This window comes from Cyanidioschyzon merolae, chromosome 7, assembly GCF_000091205.1.
Source record: "Cyanidioschyzon merolae strain 10D DNA, chromosome 7, complete genome".
In the NCBI taxonomy this organism is placed as follows: Eukaryota; Rhodophyta; class Bangiophyceae; order Cyanidiales; family Cyanidiaceae; genus Cyanidioschyzon; species Cyanidioschyzon merolae.
Window position 1 is genome coordinate 222,986 of NC_010133.1, and position 15,775 is coordinate 238,760.

At 55.1% G+C, this 15,775-nt stretch overlaps 7 protein-coding genes across 7 annotated transcripts; 3 read left to right on the forward strand and 4 right to left on the reverse strand.

Annotated features, from left to right (window-relative positions):
* Positions 1-357: 357 nt before the first annotated feature.
* Positions 358-1,419, forward strand: CYME_CMG084C (hypothetical protein; the record flags this gene model as incomplete). The annotated part of the gene is made up of 1 exon (XM_005535832.1): positions 358-1,419. One exon carries the CDS (start codon positions 358-360, stop codon positions 1,417-1,419), a length of 1,062 nt encoding a protein of 353 aa, XP_005535889.1.
* Positions 1,420-1,950: 531 nt separating this feature from the next.
* Positions 1,951-2,616, reverse strand: CYME_CMG085C (similar to BET3 involved in targeting and fusion of ER to Golgi transport vesicles; the record flags this gene model as incomplete). Its single annotated transcript, XM_005535833.1, has 1 exon — positions 1,951-2,616. The coding sequence occupies one exon, from the start codon at positions 2,614-2,616 to the stop codon at positions 1,951-1,953; it is 666 nt and encodes a 221-aa protein (XP_005535890.1).
* Positions 2,617-4,299: 1,683 nt separating this feature from the next.
* CYME_CMG086C (aminomethyltransferase) lies at positions 4,300-5,724 on the reverse strand (the record flags this gene model as incomplete). The annotated part of the gene is made up of 1 exon (XM_005535834.1): positions 4,300-5,724. The coding sequence occupies one exon, from the start codon at positions 5,722-5,724 to the stop codon at positions 4,300-4,302; it is 1,425 nt and encodes a 474-aa protein (XP_005535891.1).
* A 538-nt stretch (positions 5,725-6,262) lies between these two features.
* CYME_CMG087C (similar to lysosomal sphingomyelin phosphodiesterase) lies at positions 6,263-8,320 on the forward strand (the record flags this gene model as incomplete). Its single annotated transcript, XM_005535835.1, has 1 exon — positions 6,263-8,320. One exon carries the CDS (start codon positions 6,263-6,265, stop codon positions 8,318-8,320), a length of 2,058 nt encoding a protein of 685 aa, XP_005535892.1.
* A 1,132-nt stretch (positions 8,321-9,452) lies between these two features.
* On the forward strand, positions 9,453-10,451 carry CYME_CMG088C (hypothetical protein; the record flags this gene model as incomplete). Its single annotated transcript, XM_005535836.1, has 1 exon — positions 9,453-10,451. The coding sequence occupies one exon, from the start codon at positions 9,453-9,455 to the stop codon at positions 10,449-10,451; it is 999 nt and encodes a 332-aa protein (XP_005535893.1).
* Positions 10,452-10,870: 419 nt separating this feature from the next.
* CYME_CMG089C (similar to respiratory burst oxidase protein) lies at positions 10,871-13,465 on the reverse strand (the record flags this gene model as incomplete). Its single annotated transcript, XM_005535837.1, has 1 exon — positions 10,871-13,465. One exon carries the CDS (start codon positions 13,463-13,465, stop codon positions 10,871-10,873), a length of 2,595 nt encoding a protein of 864 aa, XP_005535894.1.
* Positions 13,466-14,530: 1,065 nt separating this feature from the next.
* Positions 14,531-15,700, reverse strand: CYME_CMG090C (hypothetical protein, conserved; the record flags this gene model as incomplete). Its single annotated transcript, XM_005535838.1, has 1 exon — positions 14,531-15,700. One exon carries the CDS (start codon positions 15,698-15,700, stop codon positions 14,531-14,533), a length of 1,170 nt encoding a protein of 389 aa, XP_005535895.1.
* Positions 15,701-15,775: the final 75 nt, after the last annotated feature.

The window sequence follows — 15,775 nt, forward strand, 5'->3', positions numbered from 1 at the left end:
CCACAAGCCAGGGCAGAAAGCGGTAGTGGAAGCCTTTACGCTTACTGTGCGACTTCTGGAAGTCGCTTGACCCCTTGACTTCGACATCTCCAAGTTACACAGGCTTAGAGCTGGCGAAAAGTGGAGCTGTTTGCGAAGGAACTAGTGTATATTTCCTGGGTTTCTATAACAATCGCACATTAAAAGGAGTCTGCTGCGATTAATCGATCGTGTACAAGACAGAGCCACAACGCTGCCTTTCGAGAAACAGCACCTCATCCGTTTCGCACTCGGGAGGCTCGTCCAAATTTTTGCTCCAAATTTTTTCTTGGTTCCCTGTGAGACGCTTTGGACGAGTCGTGGTCTGTTTCCTTCTAAATGTCGCGTTTAGGGCCACTATATTATGCACTTGTATTTTTCATGGTCTTAGCTTACTTGAGCTTGCCTCTTGGAAAGGTCAGCTGTTCGGGGCTGGGCACTGATCCACAGGCAAACGACCCGGAGCAGCAACCCTGGCACGTGCACCCTACCTCTTTGGCGGATGTCGGCCAGTTGCAGTACTCGAGAAGTCTGCACAAACGTCGTTCTATTTCAGAGCCCGAGGCAAATGGTGATTCCAGAAATATGAGTGACTTTGTGCGGACTGCCACAGAACCCCCCCGTAACCGCTCGTTGCCGCTTTTCGTCTTCGTGGCCGGGGTCGAGGGCTCTGGACACCATGCCTTGGGCATCGCTCTGGAGCGGTGCTTTGACGTTTCGTTCTCGTTTGCTCCTGAAGTGTGGGTTGCTCAGTATTACAGCTTCACGCCGTACGTGTGGACGAGGGCGAGCGATTTTTACGAGCGGCTAGCTGCGAATAGCTATGGAGCGTCCGTTATTGGAGCACGAGCCGTGTTGGACTATCAACACTCATTTCCGTTCGGTTGGTTCCGATCGACACTTTTTCATCCGGATCTTAACATTCTCAGGGAGCTTGATGGCGAATACTTAGATCTTCGTGTCATATTTTTGCATCGGGATCCAACAGATACGGTCATCTCTGCGTTGAAACGCGGGTTTGTCGACGATCCCTTCCTGCAGGCGAGAATCGTCGAAGCTGCCCTGATGTATATGGACCGCTTCATAGATAAGATGGCGCCGGAGAAGGTGGCTGTAATCCATTATAACAGGTACAGAGAGCGTCCTTTAGAGTACCTGGAAACACTGTCGCGCGTCGCAGGGTACTGCAACAAGGAGGACTTGCGCGACTTTATCGTTGAAGCAGAACTAATCATAGATAGATTCAGAAAACAGCGTTTGGAGGGCAACGAGCCCAAGCAGTGCCCAAGAAGCAATCGAAGACGTCCCGAAGACTGCGATGACTTTGAAAAACGAATTCGCGCCTGGTTCGCAGCACGCTCCAAGTATTGGCCACGGTTGGCAGAAGAGCGCCTCTGGTAGAGTCGACGGGTGTACAGCAAGAGCAGCAACAGCACTGGCAACTGCAGCGCTGTTCGCCTGGTATGTACCAGCGTTCACTTTTCCCTAAAGTGGCATATCTTGCCCGAAAAGGGCCCGTCTATGAACCAGCAGGAGCGCAACGCATGCCCGCAGCGCTCGACCTGATGACGTCGTGATTAGACTTGCATTCTGCAGTCGCAACAGCAAAAGCAACAGCAAATATCGATCATATGGATATGCTTCGTCAAGAAGCATGTTCCAATATCGTGTCCCGCGACACTGCAATGCACAGCTTCCAGTACTTATCCAGTAGGCTGATCCGAATGAACGAGTCTCGAGATTCCATTCGAAAGCCCGGTGCCTTTTGCTCTCGTCGAGCGATCATTTCTAAAGCGTCAGTGCGCTGCAAGAGATCCAGGAAATCTTTCTGGCATCCACGGACCCATGGAGGTCCCCCAGCTCCAAAGCGCCTCTCGATACCTTGCGCATGAAGGCCGCTGCGATTGCAGCAGATCCTGCCGGTATTCGCGGCTAGGTTTCCTTATCTAAGGGTACTGTTTCTTCCAATTCACGCAGAAGACAAACACGAATTTCGTTGCATTCATCACCACGCAACATATCACGCGTGAAGCTCGCCCTCACAGAAAACTGCACCATTTCGAGCGCTCCCCGGATCACGCCGCAGAAGATATTGCTGTACCAAAGCGTGTTCGCTACTGCATCAGGTACCTCCACGAATTCAGCGAGTGGATTTGTGTCGAATAGTATGGAGTATGCTGTGTTGTCCGCGGCGAAGTTTGCAGGTCTCGCGCTCACTCCGAGGTACATTCGGAAAGCGACCCGTGCAACTATCTCAGCAGTTGCTTGAAAGGAACGACAGGGTGGTGCTGCAGACCGTGCTAAGAAATCATCGACTAAACGAAGTCCGATATTGTAGCCTATTCTTTCGAGCTCCTCGTTGACATCCTCAGGGGCCTGGTAGTCCAAAAAGAGCTGGCGCACGAGCGCTCCGTACGTCAGCGCAACCAGTTCAGCGCTAACTAGCTCTCCTCTTTGAAAAGCTTGCTCTCCGATCTTAGCAAGAGCAGCAACGTTGAACCCCGCAGACGGGAGCGTATCCTGCGTTTTTACACTGGTAGCGCTCGAGCTCCGCCCCGACTGGCTGGTGCTGGCGCGCTCCCCGGAGGGCTCAAACATGCCTTTGTTGAGCTGGAAGCCTCACCAGGAATAGGGCCTCTTGCCCAGGCCGTGCGCGAAAACCTTTGCAGGGCGCAACTCGGTCTGAATATGCCAAGACTACGCTTCGGTCGCTGCGGTCGTTGAAACTGCGCAACGTTAAAGCTCCAGACGATTGTAGTCGCGGACATGCGGAGTGTTCCTGGGACATTTTTTCGAGTACGCATGCATCGGCGAAACACCCAGAAACTCTTATGGATGACCGCGGATACGTGTTGCTGCAGGAATGCTAATCGGGACAAGCGCTTGTTAGCCTATTGCCGATGCGATGACATCGGTCAGGAGGTCAGGTGCGAGGGACTGGGTGCTTCAAGCACCCGGCATACCGCTTCGGGAAGGTTGGCGAATATTTCCATGCGCTATTGTTAGTCAATGTTTGTAGCCACGGGGGATATGCTTTTCGTTCTTGTTTCGGGATGAAACACGAACGATTACGAGCGCAGGAGCTTCTAGGCTGGTCAAGGAAGCATGCAGTGCAAGAACGTTTCGATCGAACTTGTCCTTGGTGTGAATAAGTCGCACGGACGGAGACCCAGAGGGCAGCATGTTCCAGGGTTCCCGTTTCGGTATGCTCCGACGCCGCAGCTCCTTGTCCAAGTTCAGTGTGAACGGGTTATATATATATGTCTATATCAACATGCGTCACGCCTCTGCCTCGCAATACGACGTCACAGAACGCCTGCCGGCGCGTACCCTGGTACTCGATAGACCGTACTCGAAAGAGCGTCACTGACGCGGCCCTATAATACAAAGCAATCATATCACGAATATTCGTATCGTCGTCATATTTTTTCGATCGGACACATCACCCAGAATAGCATACGCATGTCCACGGCCTCGCGGGCCGGGCCGAGCGCCCACCGAGCCAGCTCGTAACCGTGGAACAAAGCTCTGGTGCAGCAGTCAGGGTGTAGTCCCATGTTTCCAGTGCTCGCTTGAATGTCCAGACCTGGATATTAAGGTCGTGCCCGGGCTCATCGCCGTCCTGGGATGTGAGATGGGCTCACCAGTCAGAAACAGGTGCAGGACTAACCAATGAGCGCACGTTCGAGTTCAGCTTCGGATGGAAACGAATGACAGGCGGGAGACGGCTGGCATATTATGCCCAGCTGCTTGAACATCACGCTACCCACATAGACAGCATCTTTTAGTGTCATGAACACAAGCAAATACGCTTCTCCACGCAGCGCGGTCACGATGGGATGCGCAGCCTGTGTCCTTCGGGATCCTGCAACGTACGTACAGCGTATCCAGAAGGGGCGAATTTCGCGCTGTGAAGACGCAGTGCCGCGGGAGGGGCGTCGCAAGCCCCGGAATCGAATATACCAATTGCCATAATGATCACTAGAACCTGAAAAACGCAGGTTGCAGCAACTTCACAGACGACAAGTACGGCATGGCGAGTCTGTTACGCAGAAAGTTTACCGGGTGCCAAAAACGTTCTGATGTGGGCATCAAGCGCTGGTCCGCAGCGTTCTCCCTGAAGCCGTTGTGGGTTGCAAGACACCCCATGCGCTAATTGGTTCGATTCGAGCTCCCAACTGTCCCTAATTTAGAAATCTCACTTCATGAGCACGAGCGCTCGACTTGAGTTCAGGTGCGGCGCTAGCAATCCAGGGAATTTCCTCCAATGTGCGGACCCTATTAGGGTTTGTAATAGTTCGTCTTAACGAATGGCATTTTGACTACTTCACCTGGCACAAGTTTTCCCCGAATTTTCACTGAAATACGCGTACCGACAGCGTCCATAGGCTTCGAGATGTAACCCATACCAATAGCGCAGTTCCGTGTGGGGGAGAATCCTCCCGAAGTCACAGTACCGATCACGGCGTTATCGGCAGCTTTCGGTGAATTTTCGTGAATCGTTTCGTGTCCACGAGCTGGTGGTCCCCCGTGAAGGACAAAGCCTACTCTTTTCTTCTGCACGATACTTGGATTGGCAATCTCCTTGAGTATCACGTCTGCACCGAGGAACGAGGGCCGGCCATCACCGGAGTCTGGGTTGCGGCGAGACTTGGCAATCGTCCACGTTAAACCAGCGCTCACGGGCGTCGTGTTCTCATCAATATCGTTACCGTAGAGACAAAGGCCAGCTTCCATGCGCAGCGAGTCCCGTGCACCGAGACCACACGGAAGCACCGCTTCATTGGACACGAGCATTTCGAAGAGCTTCGGCGCATCCTGATTGTGCACACTGATCTCAAAGCCGTCCTCTCCTGTATACCCGCAACGAGATACGAGCAAGTAATCAGAGAAAGCAGGTGCCTTGACCATCCGAGCATTCATGAACGCCATCTGCTCTAGGTTCAGTGTGCTTCGGTCGACAATATGCTGCAGTACCTGCATCGCTTTCGGGCCTTGAAGTGCCAGCAGCGAGCGATCCGCTAAAAACTCCAAGCGAACATCCATGCCGTCGACCTCGCGGGCGCGTCTCTCATGTGCTCGCAGGTGCGCCATGTCCTTATCGACACAGGCGCCATTGATCACCATATTCAGGGCTTCCGCCCCAGTATTGTCCTTTCCTAGGTTCGTAATGATCGTATCGTCAATGATACCTCCGTGCTCGTTCGTGAGTAGCGACAAAACCGCTGTACCCGCCGGGAGTGCCTGTAGATCCGCGACGATGAGTCTCTCGAGGAAGCGGACGCGGTCGGTGCCGTACACGCGCACCTGCCCCATGTGCGAGACATCAAACACACCAGCCGACTGACGAACCTGCAAGTGCTCGTTTTTTATCCCGCCTTTCTCGCCAGAGTACATCACTGGGAGCGCATAGCCTGCAAAGGGAACCATTTTGCCCCCGTACTTCAGGTGCGTCTCATACAGCGCGGTATGTTTGAGTTTCTCCTCAGGGCTCGGCTGCGTGGCGGACGTTGTGCTTGCCTGGCGGTAGCGCAAATGACCGTTTGCAATCCAATTCAACGGTGACAGACGCTTGTGCGTTTCGCCCCGCAACAGCGCTACCGGAGCACTTAGGCGGTGCCCAGGGTGCTTCCCCGCTACAAAACGCACTTCCGACGCACATACTGCGCTCAATTCAAGCCACCTGTTCAGAATCCGAGCTGCCATAGCGTATCAGATGACGAGAGGCTCCCCTAAGAAACCGAGCTCCCAGATAAAGCCCTTCTTTCCCAAGGTCCAGGGATGAGCAACGTTTCGTTGCACTAGAAACTTGCTGCAATGCGATGCAGCAGCAGCAGCGCCGTCTATGATCATTCTTAAGCCGCATCGCCGCTACCGTCTGGGGACGTGTTCGCACAATCCCAGTGCAGAAGCCTGCCACGACGCACAGCAGAGTCTTTGGAGATAGCCAGATTCCTTCGGAAGGGCGCAGTGAACAGTTTTAGCTGGGCCTCCGTGTGTGGTCGGTGATACGCTGGTGACGCTACTCTAGCGTTTGCAGCGATACTAGTAGTGTCGGTGTTCGTGCCCGCGCCCCGTGCTGGAAACGGTGCAGGTCAACGGCCTCGAACGCGGTAGCGCGCAAAGGCTGGTGCTATTGCGCGAACGCATTCGAGGCAGACCCGTTGCTGTCTAAAACAGATCCTCAGGACGTCTCGTGCGCTTGGTAAATTCTGTGCTGCACGCATAGCGATGGCGTGGAGTCATGGCCAGTGGCAGTGGAAGCGATGAGCGCGTGCCACTCTTGGGCGAACGTGGACGGCCGACAGGCGCTGTGGCGGCTACAGCTGCCGAAACCGCTCATAGTCGTGATCCGGTTGGACGAGCTCAGAGCGATCGTGAGCGTGTTTGCCTTGCAAGTCGGGGTCGACGCGCTCACAGGCTCGACGAGTTGTGTTTCTGGCTGATATATGCCGTACTCCTGGTGGCTTCCATAGTCTGGGCGCTGATCAGCGCCAAGATGCGTGGACACCAACGACTGCAGGGAGAGCCTGTCGTGCCCGAGCCTGCGGTGGCGAATACTGAATCAGCATCGTTTTGCCAGGTCGGCAGTACTGGATGGAATAAGCACCGCACACGTCTCGGTTGGTCATGTACCAGTGAGCTCCGGTCTCGCGTAACGCTTGGGCGCGCTGTCAGCCAGTCTGCGCCCCTATCCATCCTTGAGAAGGTGAAATCAACCTGTCCAAACTGGCGACGGTTGCTCCAGTATCCGGCGCTATGTCGCCGCCAGGAGCGCTCTGTCTCAGGATGCGGCTCCTTCCTCTGGATAAGCGATTTGCATGTGGATTACTGGTTCGATCCTCGCGTGCCTCCGACGTTGTGTGGTGAACGCAAAGTCTGTCGCCCGGCGGAGCTCGTCTACAATGTGTCATCCCAGGTGCGCGATGCGAGCATTCCCAATAACCCTGCCGTGCCTGTGCGGGATGTAGCCACGACATATACCTACGGACGGCCCGGATGTGATCCTCCGCTGCCTCTCTTGGAGTCTTTGACGGAAGCGATGAAAAAGGTCGATAGTGATCCTGACTTTATTCTCATCACAGGTGATCTGGCTCCGCATGACCTGCCTTCTCGCGCATATGTGCTCAGGAGCCTCAATGCATCTGCGCAGCACCTTTCTGCAACTGTTTGCGGCGCGCTGGGCAACAGCGGTGAGTCTCAGCGACGGTCGCCAAGATGCATCGTAGTTGTCGGCAACGTCGATCTGTTTCCGACGTTGCACATACCTATAGAGGCGAAACCTGTGAGCTCCGCAGAACGCTATGATGCAGAGAACAATAATCAACCGGTGCGCTTTCGGGACCTGTACGAACTCTACGTTACCGCAGGCATTCTGGATCCAGAGAATGAGGCGCTGCGCAGATCGTTCACTGTGGGCGGATATTACAGAGCGTATGATGATGGCAAGCTGCGAGTTCTGGTATACAACTCTCTCCATTACATCGCTGGGAGGCTCTTCAGTTCAGCGAGTGCACTGAACAGAACGAATGCATCGCCCGCTTTGCCCTTCTACGCCCTGCCTTGTGAACAATGGAAGCAGGTGCTTCCAGATGCGGATGATCCTGCGGGCCAGTTTGCCTGGCTCGAGGAGGAATTGCAGGATGCTGAACAGAACGGACGATCCGTTTTCCTTGCTTCTCACATCGGACCGGGCAGTAAAACTGGTTCCCGGGCCTGGTGTGCACCCTATGTTACCCGCTTTGCGGACTTGTTGACCAAGTATGCAGACACAGTGACCATGCAGTTTTACGGTGATTTATCTCGTGAAGAATTGCGCTTGATTGAGCCTTATGGTTCGCCGAATGGAACCAGCGAAATGCGAGGACTAGCTCTTCTCATCAATCCCGGACTTACACCGAGACGGATGCCTGGTGGTGCGCCGACATTTCGCCACTGCTTCTTCGACCGCGGCATACACCGAGCGAAGCAGGTAGCTCAGCGAAGACGCGGTGACCATGTGTTCGCACCGGTGACCTTGCTTGACTATCACGCGTATGCGTTTCCGCTTCAGCACACCGTGATAGAGCGAATGACTCGGGGCGCGAGCGCGCCTCATCCCGAATGGCGCTGGCGGTACAGCTTTGCGGAACAGTTTTGTGTTCCGCACCTGTCGGCGTCGACGCTGCGTCAGGTCATTCAGAACATTGCATCGGAGCCCGAGTTCATGGAGGCCTACACCTTGCGCACGGAGGATGGCCTCGAGAGCGATCTCGACTTGAGCGCAGCAGTCGGAAGCCTTCGAGTCCAACCTGCTGCCTAAGCGCAGCACTGGTATTCTCGCAGCATTCAACTAAGAGTTGCTGATGGTGTTGAAGGGCGGGTCTTTTTAGATGCCTTTACTGAGAGCAAGGCACCTTTTTCTCCAGATGCGCGGGTGCCAAGGGCCAGATGCCTGCCAGTTGAGCGGACCAGACTCGCTGCCACTTACCATAATCGAGCATTGAGGGGGGGTCGAGATGTCCGGACCGCCTTCACGGACGTATGGCTCGCTGCACCAGTGTCTACGCCTTGCTTTGGGAAGGTGCAATCCGTTCGCGGAGCGCTGCGCCACAGCGCTGGAAGTTGTGAAACACAACCAGGCTATATTGCTGGACGCCTTTGGCCATTTTTGGCTGCGTTGCCCTTTCTAAACTCATATCCGTCTTTGGAAAGAACGTTCACATACCGCAACGGCCTCGACAAGGTCTTTCCGCACAATGCGATACATTGGAATGCATGCCGCCTCTTTCCTGTAGAGTGCACAAGTCCCAGAGACTGTATATGAACGGAGGGAGTACCTACCAGGGAGCCATGTTCGCAGCGACGTCTCCTACGCGTACCATCTAGCGACAGCGCCTCAACAACGCACGTACCATTCAGGTGTTGTCCCAACGCGGACGCCGATGACAGTGACTCGGTAATACTAGCATCGCCAGCGCTGCCACAACCAGCTCCACCACCAACACCACATGCATCGCAATGCCACGAACGCTGTGTAGATAAGGTGGCGCTCTATGCTAGTCGCAGCCGATGCTGCTTCTAGTTTCCGTGAGCGCAAGGCGCGCCCCCGTATACACCGCTGCCGCTGGAACTGCACAAAAATTGCCGTCGATGCATCGACATGTACCTTATTGATCGACATAAATAGAATTATGTGGAAATCATGGTCCATGCGCGCGCTGACTCGCCCCTAATCACTGCAAATTCCATGCTCGTCGATGCATCGACATGCAATCTTATCCGATTTATATACATAAATATACCTATATGTAAATCATGGTCAACGCGCGTGCCGACATCAGGCAACGTCTTTGACGCTGCTCGAAACGCTCAGCATGAAGGCATATGATCTGTGGCCGTTCGAGACGACAGAGCTGTTTGCCCCGCTCGGTTCGTTGTGGACCTGCCTTATCATGGACTCTGGAGCGCACCGGTCGTTCTGGCGAGAGCGTGTTTGCAAGACGGCACCCATACCGCGGTGGCTCGCGCACGGCATCGATGCGTTGCTCATAGCGTTGGTAGTGATCGCTTTCGGGGCGATGCTCTCGGAAACAGCGCGCTCGGTGGCAGACCCAGCCTCAAGAGCCGTGCTCGCGCACACGGTGCGGCCAGCTATGGAGCATACGCTTTCTTCAGAGAGCATCTCGGGACGCTTGGAATCGTTCCGAAGCCTGTTCGCCGGAGTCTCTAATCGGTGCTGTCGCGCGGCGCTCGCACCAGGTCTGGCGAACGGTGTGTTGGGGCGCGTCCTGCCCAGGCAAAATGAGGGCGCGGTTGCTTTTCCTGGTAAGCAAACTGACGGATCGCGGCTCTCGAGTGCGGCGTCCGTTGTAACATGGCCACAAACGAGTTTTGTGCGGGCACTTTTAGAAAGCGTGGCTCGCCCTAACGAAGGTGCGGGATCTGCCGGGGACGATCGCCTTATAATAGCGTTTGTTCTATTCACCGTTTTCGTCTTACTGGCCCTGTACATTCTTGGCGTCTGTGGATCCCTCAGAAAATGCGGGTATGCCGCTTGGTTTGGTCTGATGCCATTTACGGGTCAGGTCGCTCTATGTGAAGCGGGCGGCAACGTGTGGCTCTGGGTCCTTCCCAGACTCTTCACCAATCCGCCGTTTTCAACAACAGCGAATGCAATCATATGCTATGGATTTGCAGTGTCTTTCTTGGGCAAGCGCGAACAAGATGAAGCAGGAGGTTTGGGCGCGCGGCCTGCGACGACATCGATTTGGGATGATTTTACGTGGAAAGCCTTCTGGCTCACAGTCGGTCTAGTGTTCTTTCCGTTCGTCTCTTTCCCTTTGGTTGCTTTGAGTGATTCACTCCAGTACGATGCATGCTATCGAGCACGCCTGGCGGAGAGGGTCAGGGCCGCGGCGCCCTCGGCGGGCGAATACATTGCCCTACCCTAGGCGGGTGCGCAGTCGTTACCGGCGTTCTGTTTCGGGCTCTCAAGCTGATGCCCACAATGCCATTCTGAAAAGATGCAGTCTGTGTAGGTCCACGACAGAGGCGAAGAGGCAAGCAGTTTCACTGCTAGCGTCTGAGGTAGACTCAATGGCCCAGGGTTCTCTGTGTCTTGAACTGGTTGCCGGTCTGGCGCTGGCTCTATGCATCGAGGCTACTCCGGCTCAAGAGACAGGATTGCCAGACGCAGGATCAGTGGCTGCCCACTCCAAGACGCCCCAGCTGGGGCTCCGCTCGAAGCGACGCATGCGCCTCTTTCGGGTACCAGCTGCACGACCATGGCGACGAAACGATCTTCGGCTAAGTACGATGACGATTGTGACTCGCCGTGAATGTTTCGCTTAGCAACGAATCTATTCGGAATCTAGAAACGTTCCTGGATAAAGAGGATCGGTTTCTTCGTACCGAGGCGCTCGGGTTGCCTCTGGACTTTGTGCATGGCCCGTCGAACACTCGCACCAAGGGCTGGATTCCCACAGAAAAAGATGCCTCTTTGTACGTCGTTGGAGAAGCCAGACACGCGATTGAACTGTTTCACCTGGATAATGTTCCCAAAAAGTCTTTCAAACTCGTACGGATCGCGCAGGTCCAACAAATCCTCGATGAACGTTTCAAAGCGGGGCCGTCCCTGGTGAAACTGCAGTATCGACTTGGTTGATTGGCCGGCTTCCAGGATGCTCGCAGGAATCTCGCCTCTCGTCAGAAATATGTGTACCCGAACGCGCGGAATCAGGTCAGGAGTCCAGGTTTGCGCCAAGTCGAACAGGCCTTGAATACCCCACAGGTCCGCGTATTCGCGCACCACCCAGACAAAAGTTAGACTGAACACGTTCGCATACAGACGCTGCTCCTGCTGCTCCTGCTGCTCCTGCTGCTCCTGCTGCTCCTGCTGCTCCTGCTGCTCCTGCTGCTCCTGCTGCTCCTGCTGCTCCTGCTGCTCCTGCTGCTCCTGCTGCTCCTGCTGCTCCTGCTGCTCCTGCTGCTCTACATGGGAGACCTTATCGTCGGATTGGACGCACCGCTGCTGCGCCACAGCTGTCCCAAGACCGTTCCCCCTCCGCGAGAGCAAGGCGCTCGCTTTCCGTCCCAGATGACGCACGCGCCTCAGCTGGATACGCCACGGCCGCGGCAGATAGAAAATTCTGAGGGTCAGCGCAAACATGATACTTTTGATACAGAAGAGGACGAGGGCGATGATGCGCATCGCATTCCCTGCGCCGTCCATATAATGCGACGAGTGTTGTTCGATGCCGAAGAGCGTTGCACCCACGACCAGGTCTGCAACGAGGAGTCCGCAAACACTCAGTGATACAAAGCCGCGCGGGGTGCCGACGTAACGCCAGCGAGGCGGATCCAATGTCACCAGCATATCCGACGCAATCGTGAACGAGAAGAGAAAAAGAAGCACTGCCGAGCTGGTGAAATCCGCAACTAAGGCTACATTGGCATCGAATGCATTTGCGATGACATAAATCGTCAAGCTAATGTACAGCATCCAGAGCAGACTGAACAGCCAGAGGCTACTCAATACAAAAGCCCGTAGTCGATCAATTCGCGTTTCCGTTTGGAATATTCCAACGCGCTCTTTCATGTACATCGAAAGGATGCCAGATTTCCGTATTCGATCCAGCAACTGTGCCGATGTTTCCTGTTTGCTCAGTGTATCGAGAGTCCCGTGCTGCGTTCCGGCCCTGATTCCTCGAATATCATCATCGGACGCATCCGCGATGCCGGCCAATTTGGCGGGAGCACGAGCGCTACATATTTCCCGGAGTATGGAGACCATCGGGGTTGCACCAACGCCGCTTCCGATCAGCAACTGGTAGGGAAAGTGCAGATGGGACTGCGCCGGTGCTCCATACGGGCCTGCCAAGAGCACCCGGTACGCCTCGATTGTCGTCATACATATCCGTTCAGGGGCCAAATCGAGGCCGTCCGCCGTTGTTGTCGCTGCTTCTGCCACTGCTGCTTCTGCAAGGCTGTGCAGCCTGCGAGTCCATTTGCCCACTGCCGCAATGTAGAACGTGATGCGATCCGAGTCGCATGACGGTGCGCTTGCGGCTGTGAACGGATGCCAAGCATCAGCGGGCATACCACACCCTTTGCGCGTGTCGATGATCATGATCTTGAAATACTGGCCCGGTAGGTAGACCGCGTTCCGTCGTTCAACGGAGAGCTTCACGATATTGGAGTTTGCCTGAGCCAGACTGAGCACCAGGATGCGCCGAGGAGTTACGGTCGCCCGGGAGAGCTGATACAAGCGGTCGATGATATAGAGGAATACCGGGCCTGCGAAGAAGTACACCGTCCAGGGCCGGCCGCCTCGCAAGCCGTGAAATACCAGACAGATGTATACCAGGACCGCAATCGGACGGTGCGTCCACCAGAACAGGCGGAACCATTTCCGGCGTACAGTTTCAACTCCAAAACCGAGCAAAGGAACCAGCAAAACCATGAGCACCACACCTGTGACAAAAAGCATGGTCGCTGGCAGTGCCGCTGGTCCCGTGAACAAACCGCCACGAAATACGAACACGCTCGCAGCGTAGTTGACGATCTGGGCGATGCCGTGAATCCAGCCGGTTGCGGCAAGTGACGTCCCTACGATGGTGTGCATGTCGGGTATCCATCGCTCCACACATAGCAGGTCGTAGAGAGGTGTGCGGTACAGAACCGTCGCTAGAGTGCGGTTTATCGTGAGCGGGAGGACAAGCGAACAGAATGTGCACGCAAATCCCATGCCCCGTGCGATGGATCCCGCATACCGCAGGATACCACTGGGGCGCAAGTCGACGATAACGTAGCGTACCCCGTAAGCAAAGAACCACGACATGGCACAGAAGAACAGGAGAACAATCGAGTACCAAAGCCCGTTTTCAACGAGGTGGATATTCCATATTTGCGTACGTTCCGTCAGGCTGGGATCGAGATTCGACTCGTTCTGTTTTGCTTTGTTCATCAGTATCGTACGAAAAACGCAGATGGAATAACCACAAGTCAAGTCTCTTCGGCAGGTGAGCGAATCACGGACAAGTGCAGCGCCAGCGCACGTTGGGAACCAGGCTTATTCGCTGGTAGGCTCGCTCGTTGTCGCCTCGGAACAGATGCTGCAGCTCCGTCTCACCGGTTGACTACAGTCCTCCGGGCACCGTGCAACCTTCCTTTCCAAACAGTGCGTTGCCCGAACCACTTTTACTTGCTAGGCAGTGCGCTAAAGGCTTCTGCAGAGCTGGCTACCAACGGATGCTATAGACCGACGGCGCCAACTCAGCACCAGGCATCGCTGACGCATCATGCACTCCATCTAGACAAACCTGCCACTGCAGCCTGTTGATTGCATGCCGCGGCGTATACACGCACGAGACATATACGCAAGCACCAGCTCATCTGTAGTACTGATGCGTCCATTGGAAACCTGGTAAGAGTCAACGATTCTGCATCACGAGAAGCTCGTCGTGTGGTATTGTCGGGAAGCGATCCGCTCAGATATGCCTATCGTAGGTAGCATGGTTTAGCGGCGATACCGCACCGTGGCGCTGCGCGGTGCGTGCAGCAACAGCGCCGCGGCACAAACGCATACGAACGCACTGCGGATCGCGTTTATCATTACGTGCATGATGCGCAGCGCCAAACAAGTCTTTCCAAGTTTTCGTTACATGATTACGTCAAAGAGCGTGAGCCGAAGCTTTCGTGGAGTGTGCATATGCACCAAGTGTATGCTCGCTGGGTTTTTCTTGAGCGGTCACGTCGCTGGTCAGCGTGCCGAGTCTGGGTGACGACTTTCACGATCTCGCACGTTGCACAGCAGCGTGTTCAAGTTGGAGAGACTTGCTGGTACTTTCCGTGTGTTTCGGTTGCCGGGCCGGAAAAGAAGCAAGCAGATTGCTCGCGGGCGCCTCGGTATACGCAATAGGATCGCGCGCTCAAGTGGCAGCCTCCTCACAGTTAGTCTTCAACCGCGTGCCCTGAAAATTAGAACCCTTTGAGTAGGCGGTATGGAAACGCACAAAGTTCGATGATGCTCCTAGAATGCGTCTGTCGCCCAGAAAACATGTCGGTCCATTTCAGGCAGCGCCTGTTGTCCCGCATCCTGCTCAAGGAGTGCCCGATACATATATCCGTGGTCTTCCGTCGTTTCGAGAACTGCCGATGATCCACCGATGAGTGGAAGCAGCGGCGCCGCTAGAACAGCGCAAACTTGACGAACGTCGGGCGAAACTGCCCTCGCGAGGAATGCATCAAGATAGAGGCCTGCTCGTTTGAGTCCACAAAGTCGAACAACGAACTCTCGCACATGAATGGCGTCTTCTCGTTTTTGGAGAATCGCGTAGGCTTCTTTCGTACGTGTCTGCAATCGAAAGGGCGTTAGATTCGCGTCATTCCATTCGGTGTCACCGCTTTCCGCCCGCACCCATCTCTGCCAGTACGCCGGGTCATCGCGAACGATGCAGCCGTCAAACCTGGATGCGAACTCTGCGTACGCTTCCGAGCAGCGCTGAATTTCCACCTCGCTCCCCAAGGCCAATGTTTCAATATGATCGCGATGGGAATGTGCAACTTCTCGAACGACACGGACGAATTTTTGTGGGACTGAAATCCATCCAAGAGAGCGATACAGCGACTCGGAGCTGCTCGTATGCAAAAACGACAGCGCAAAACCAGCAGCTCGCATTCGGGTACTCGCCTCTTCGAGCAGTCGGGACGCAATGCCCTGTCTCCGGTACGCTGAAGCGACACTTACCTCGCCAATACCAGCCGCAGACACCGCTGATCCCTTGAGATAGACACGTCGTCGGAAGATTCGCAGCGAGCCAATAAACTTGTCCTGCTCTCCGACAGCGACGAGGATGTCTTCCGACAAACGTTCCACAGCGCCGGGATCGTTTTCGACATGTCTCAGAAAATATGAACGAGGAGGCGCGGCAGTTCCCTTCGCGTCTTTGAAAACGCCGTAGACAAATTCCAACCAAGCTTCGAGTTCCTCGGAGCGGAGTCCACGGACTTGGTAGCTGGCCATGTTTAGTTGTAGCCTAGTCCAGGAACGCGAATAGACTTTCCACGGAGAGACGCGCTTTCGCCGGCACGTGTGTGTTGCCACAACCGGAGCCTCGCTGGAGGCGTTCACTGAGTGAGCCGCGCGGTAGCCCAGCGTCGTACAGCAGAACGCTGTTCGTGGGCCTCTCGTCTCCCTCATTCCGGTCGCGTCGCCACTGGTCAATGTTCTAACCAGTGGCAAGAGTCTTCTACGGCTTTCTAGACCTCATTTCGT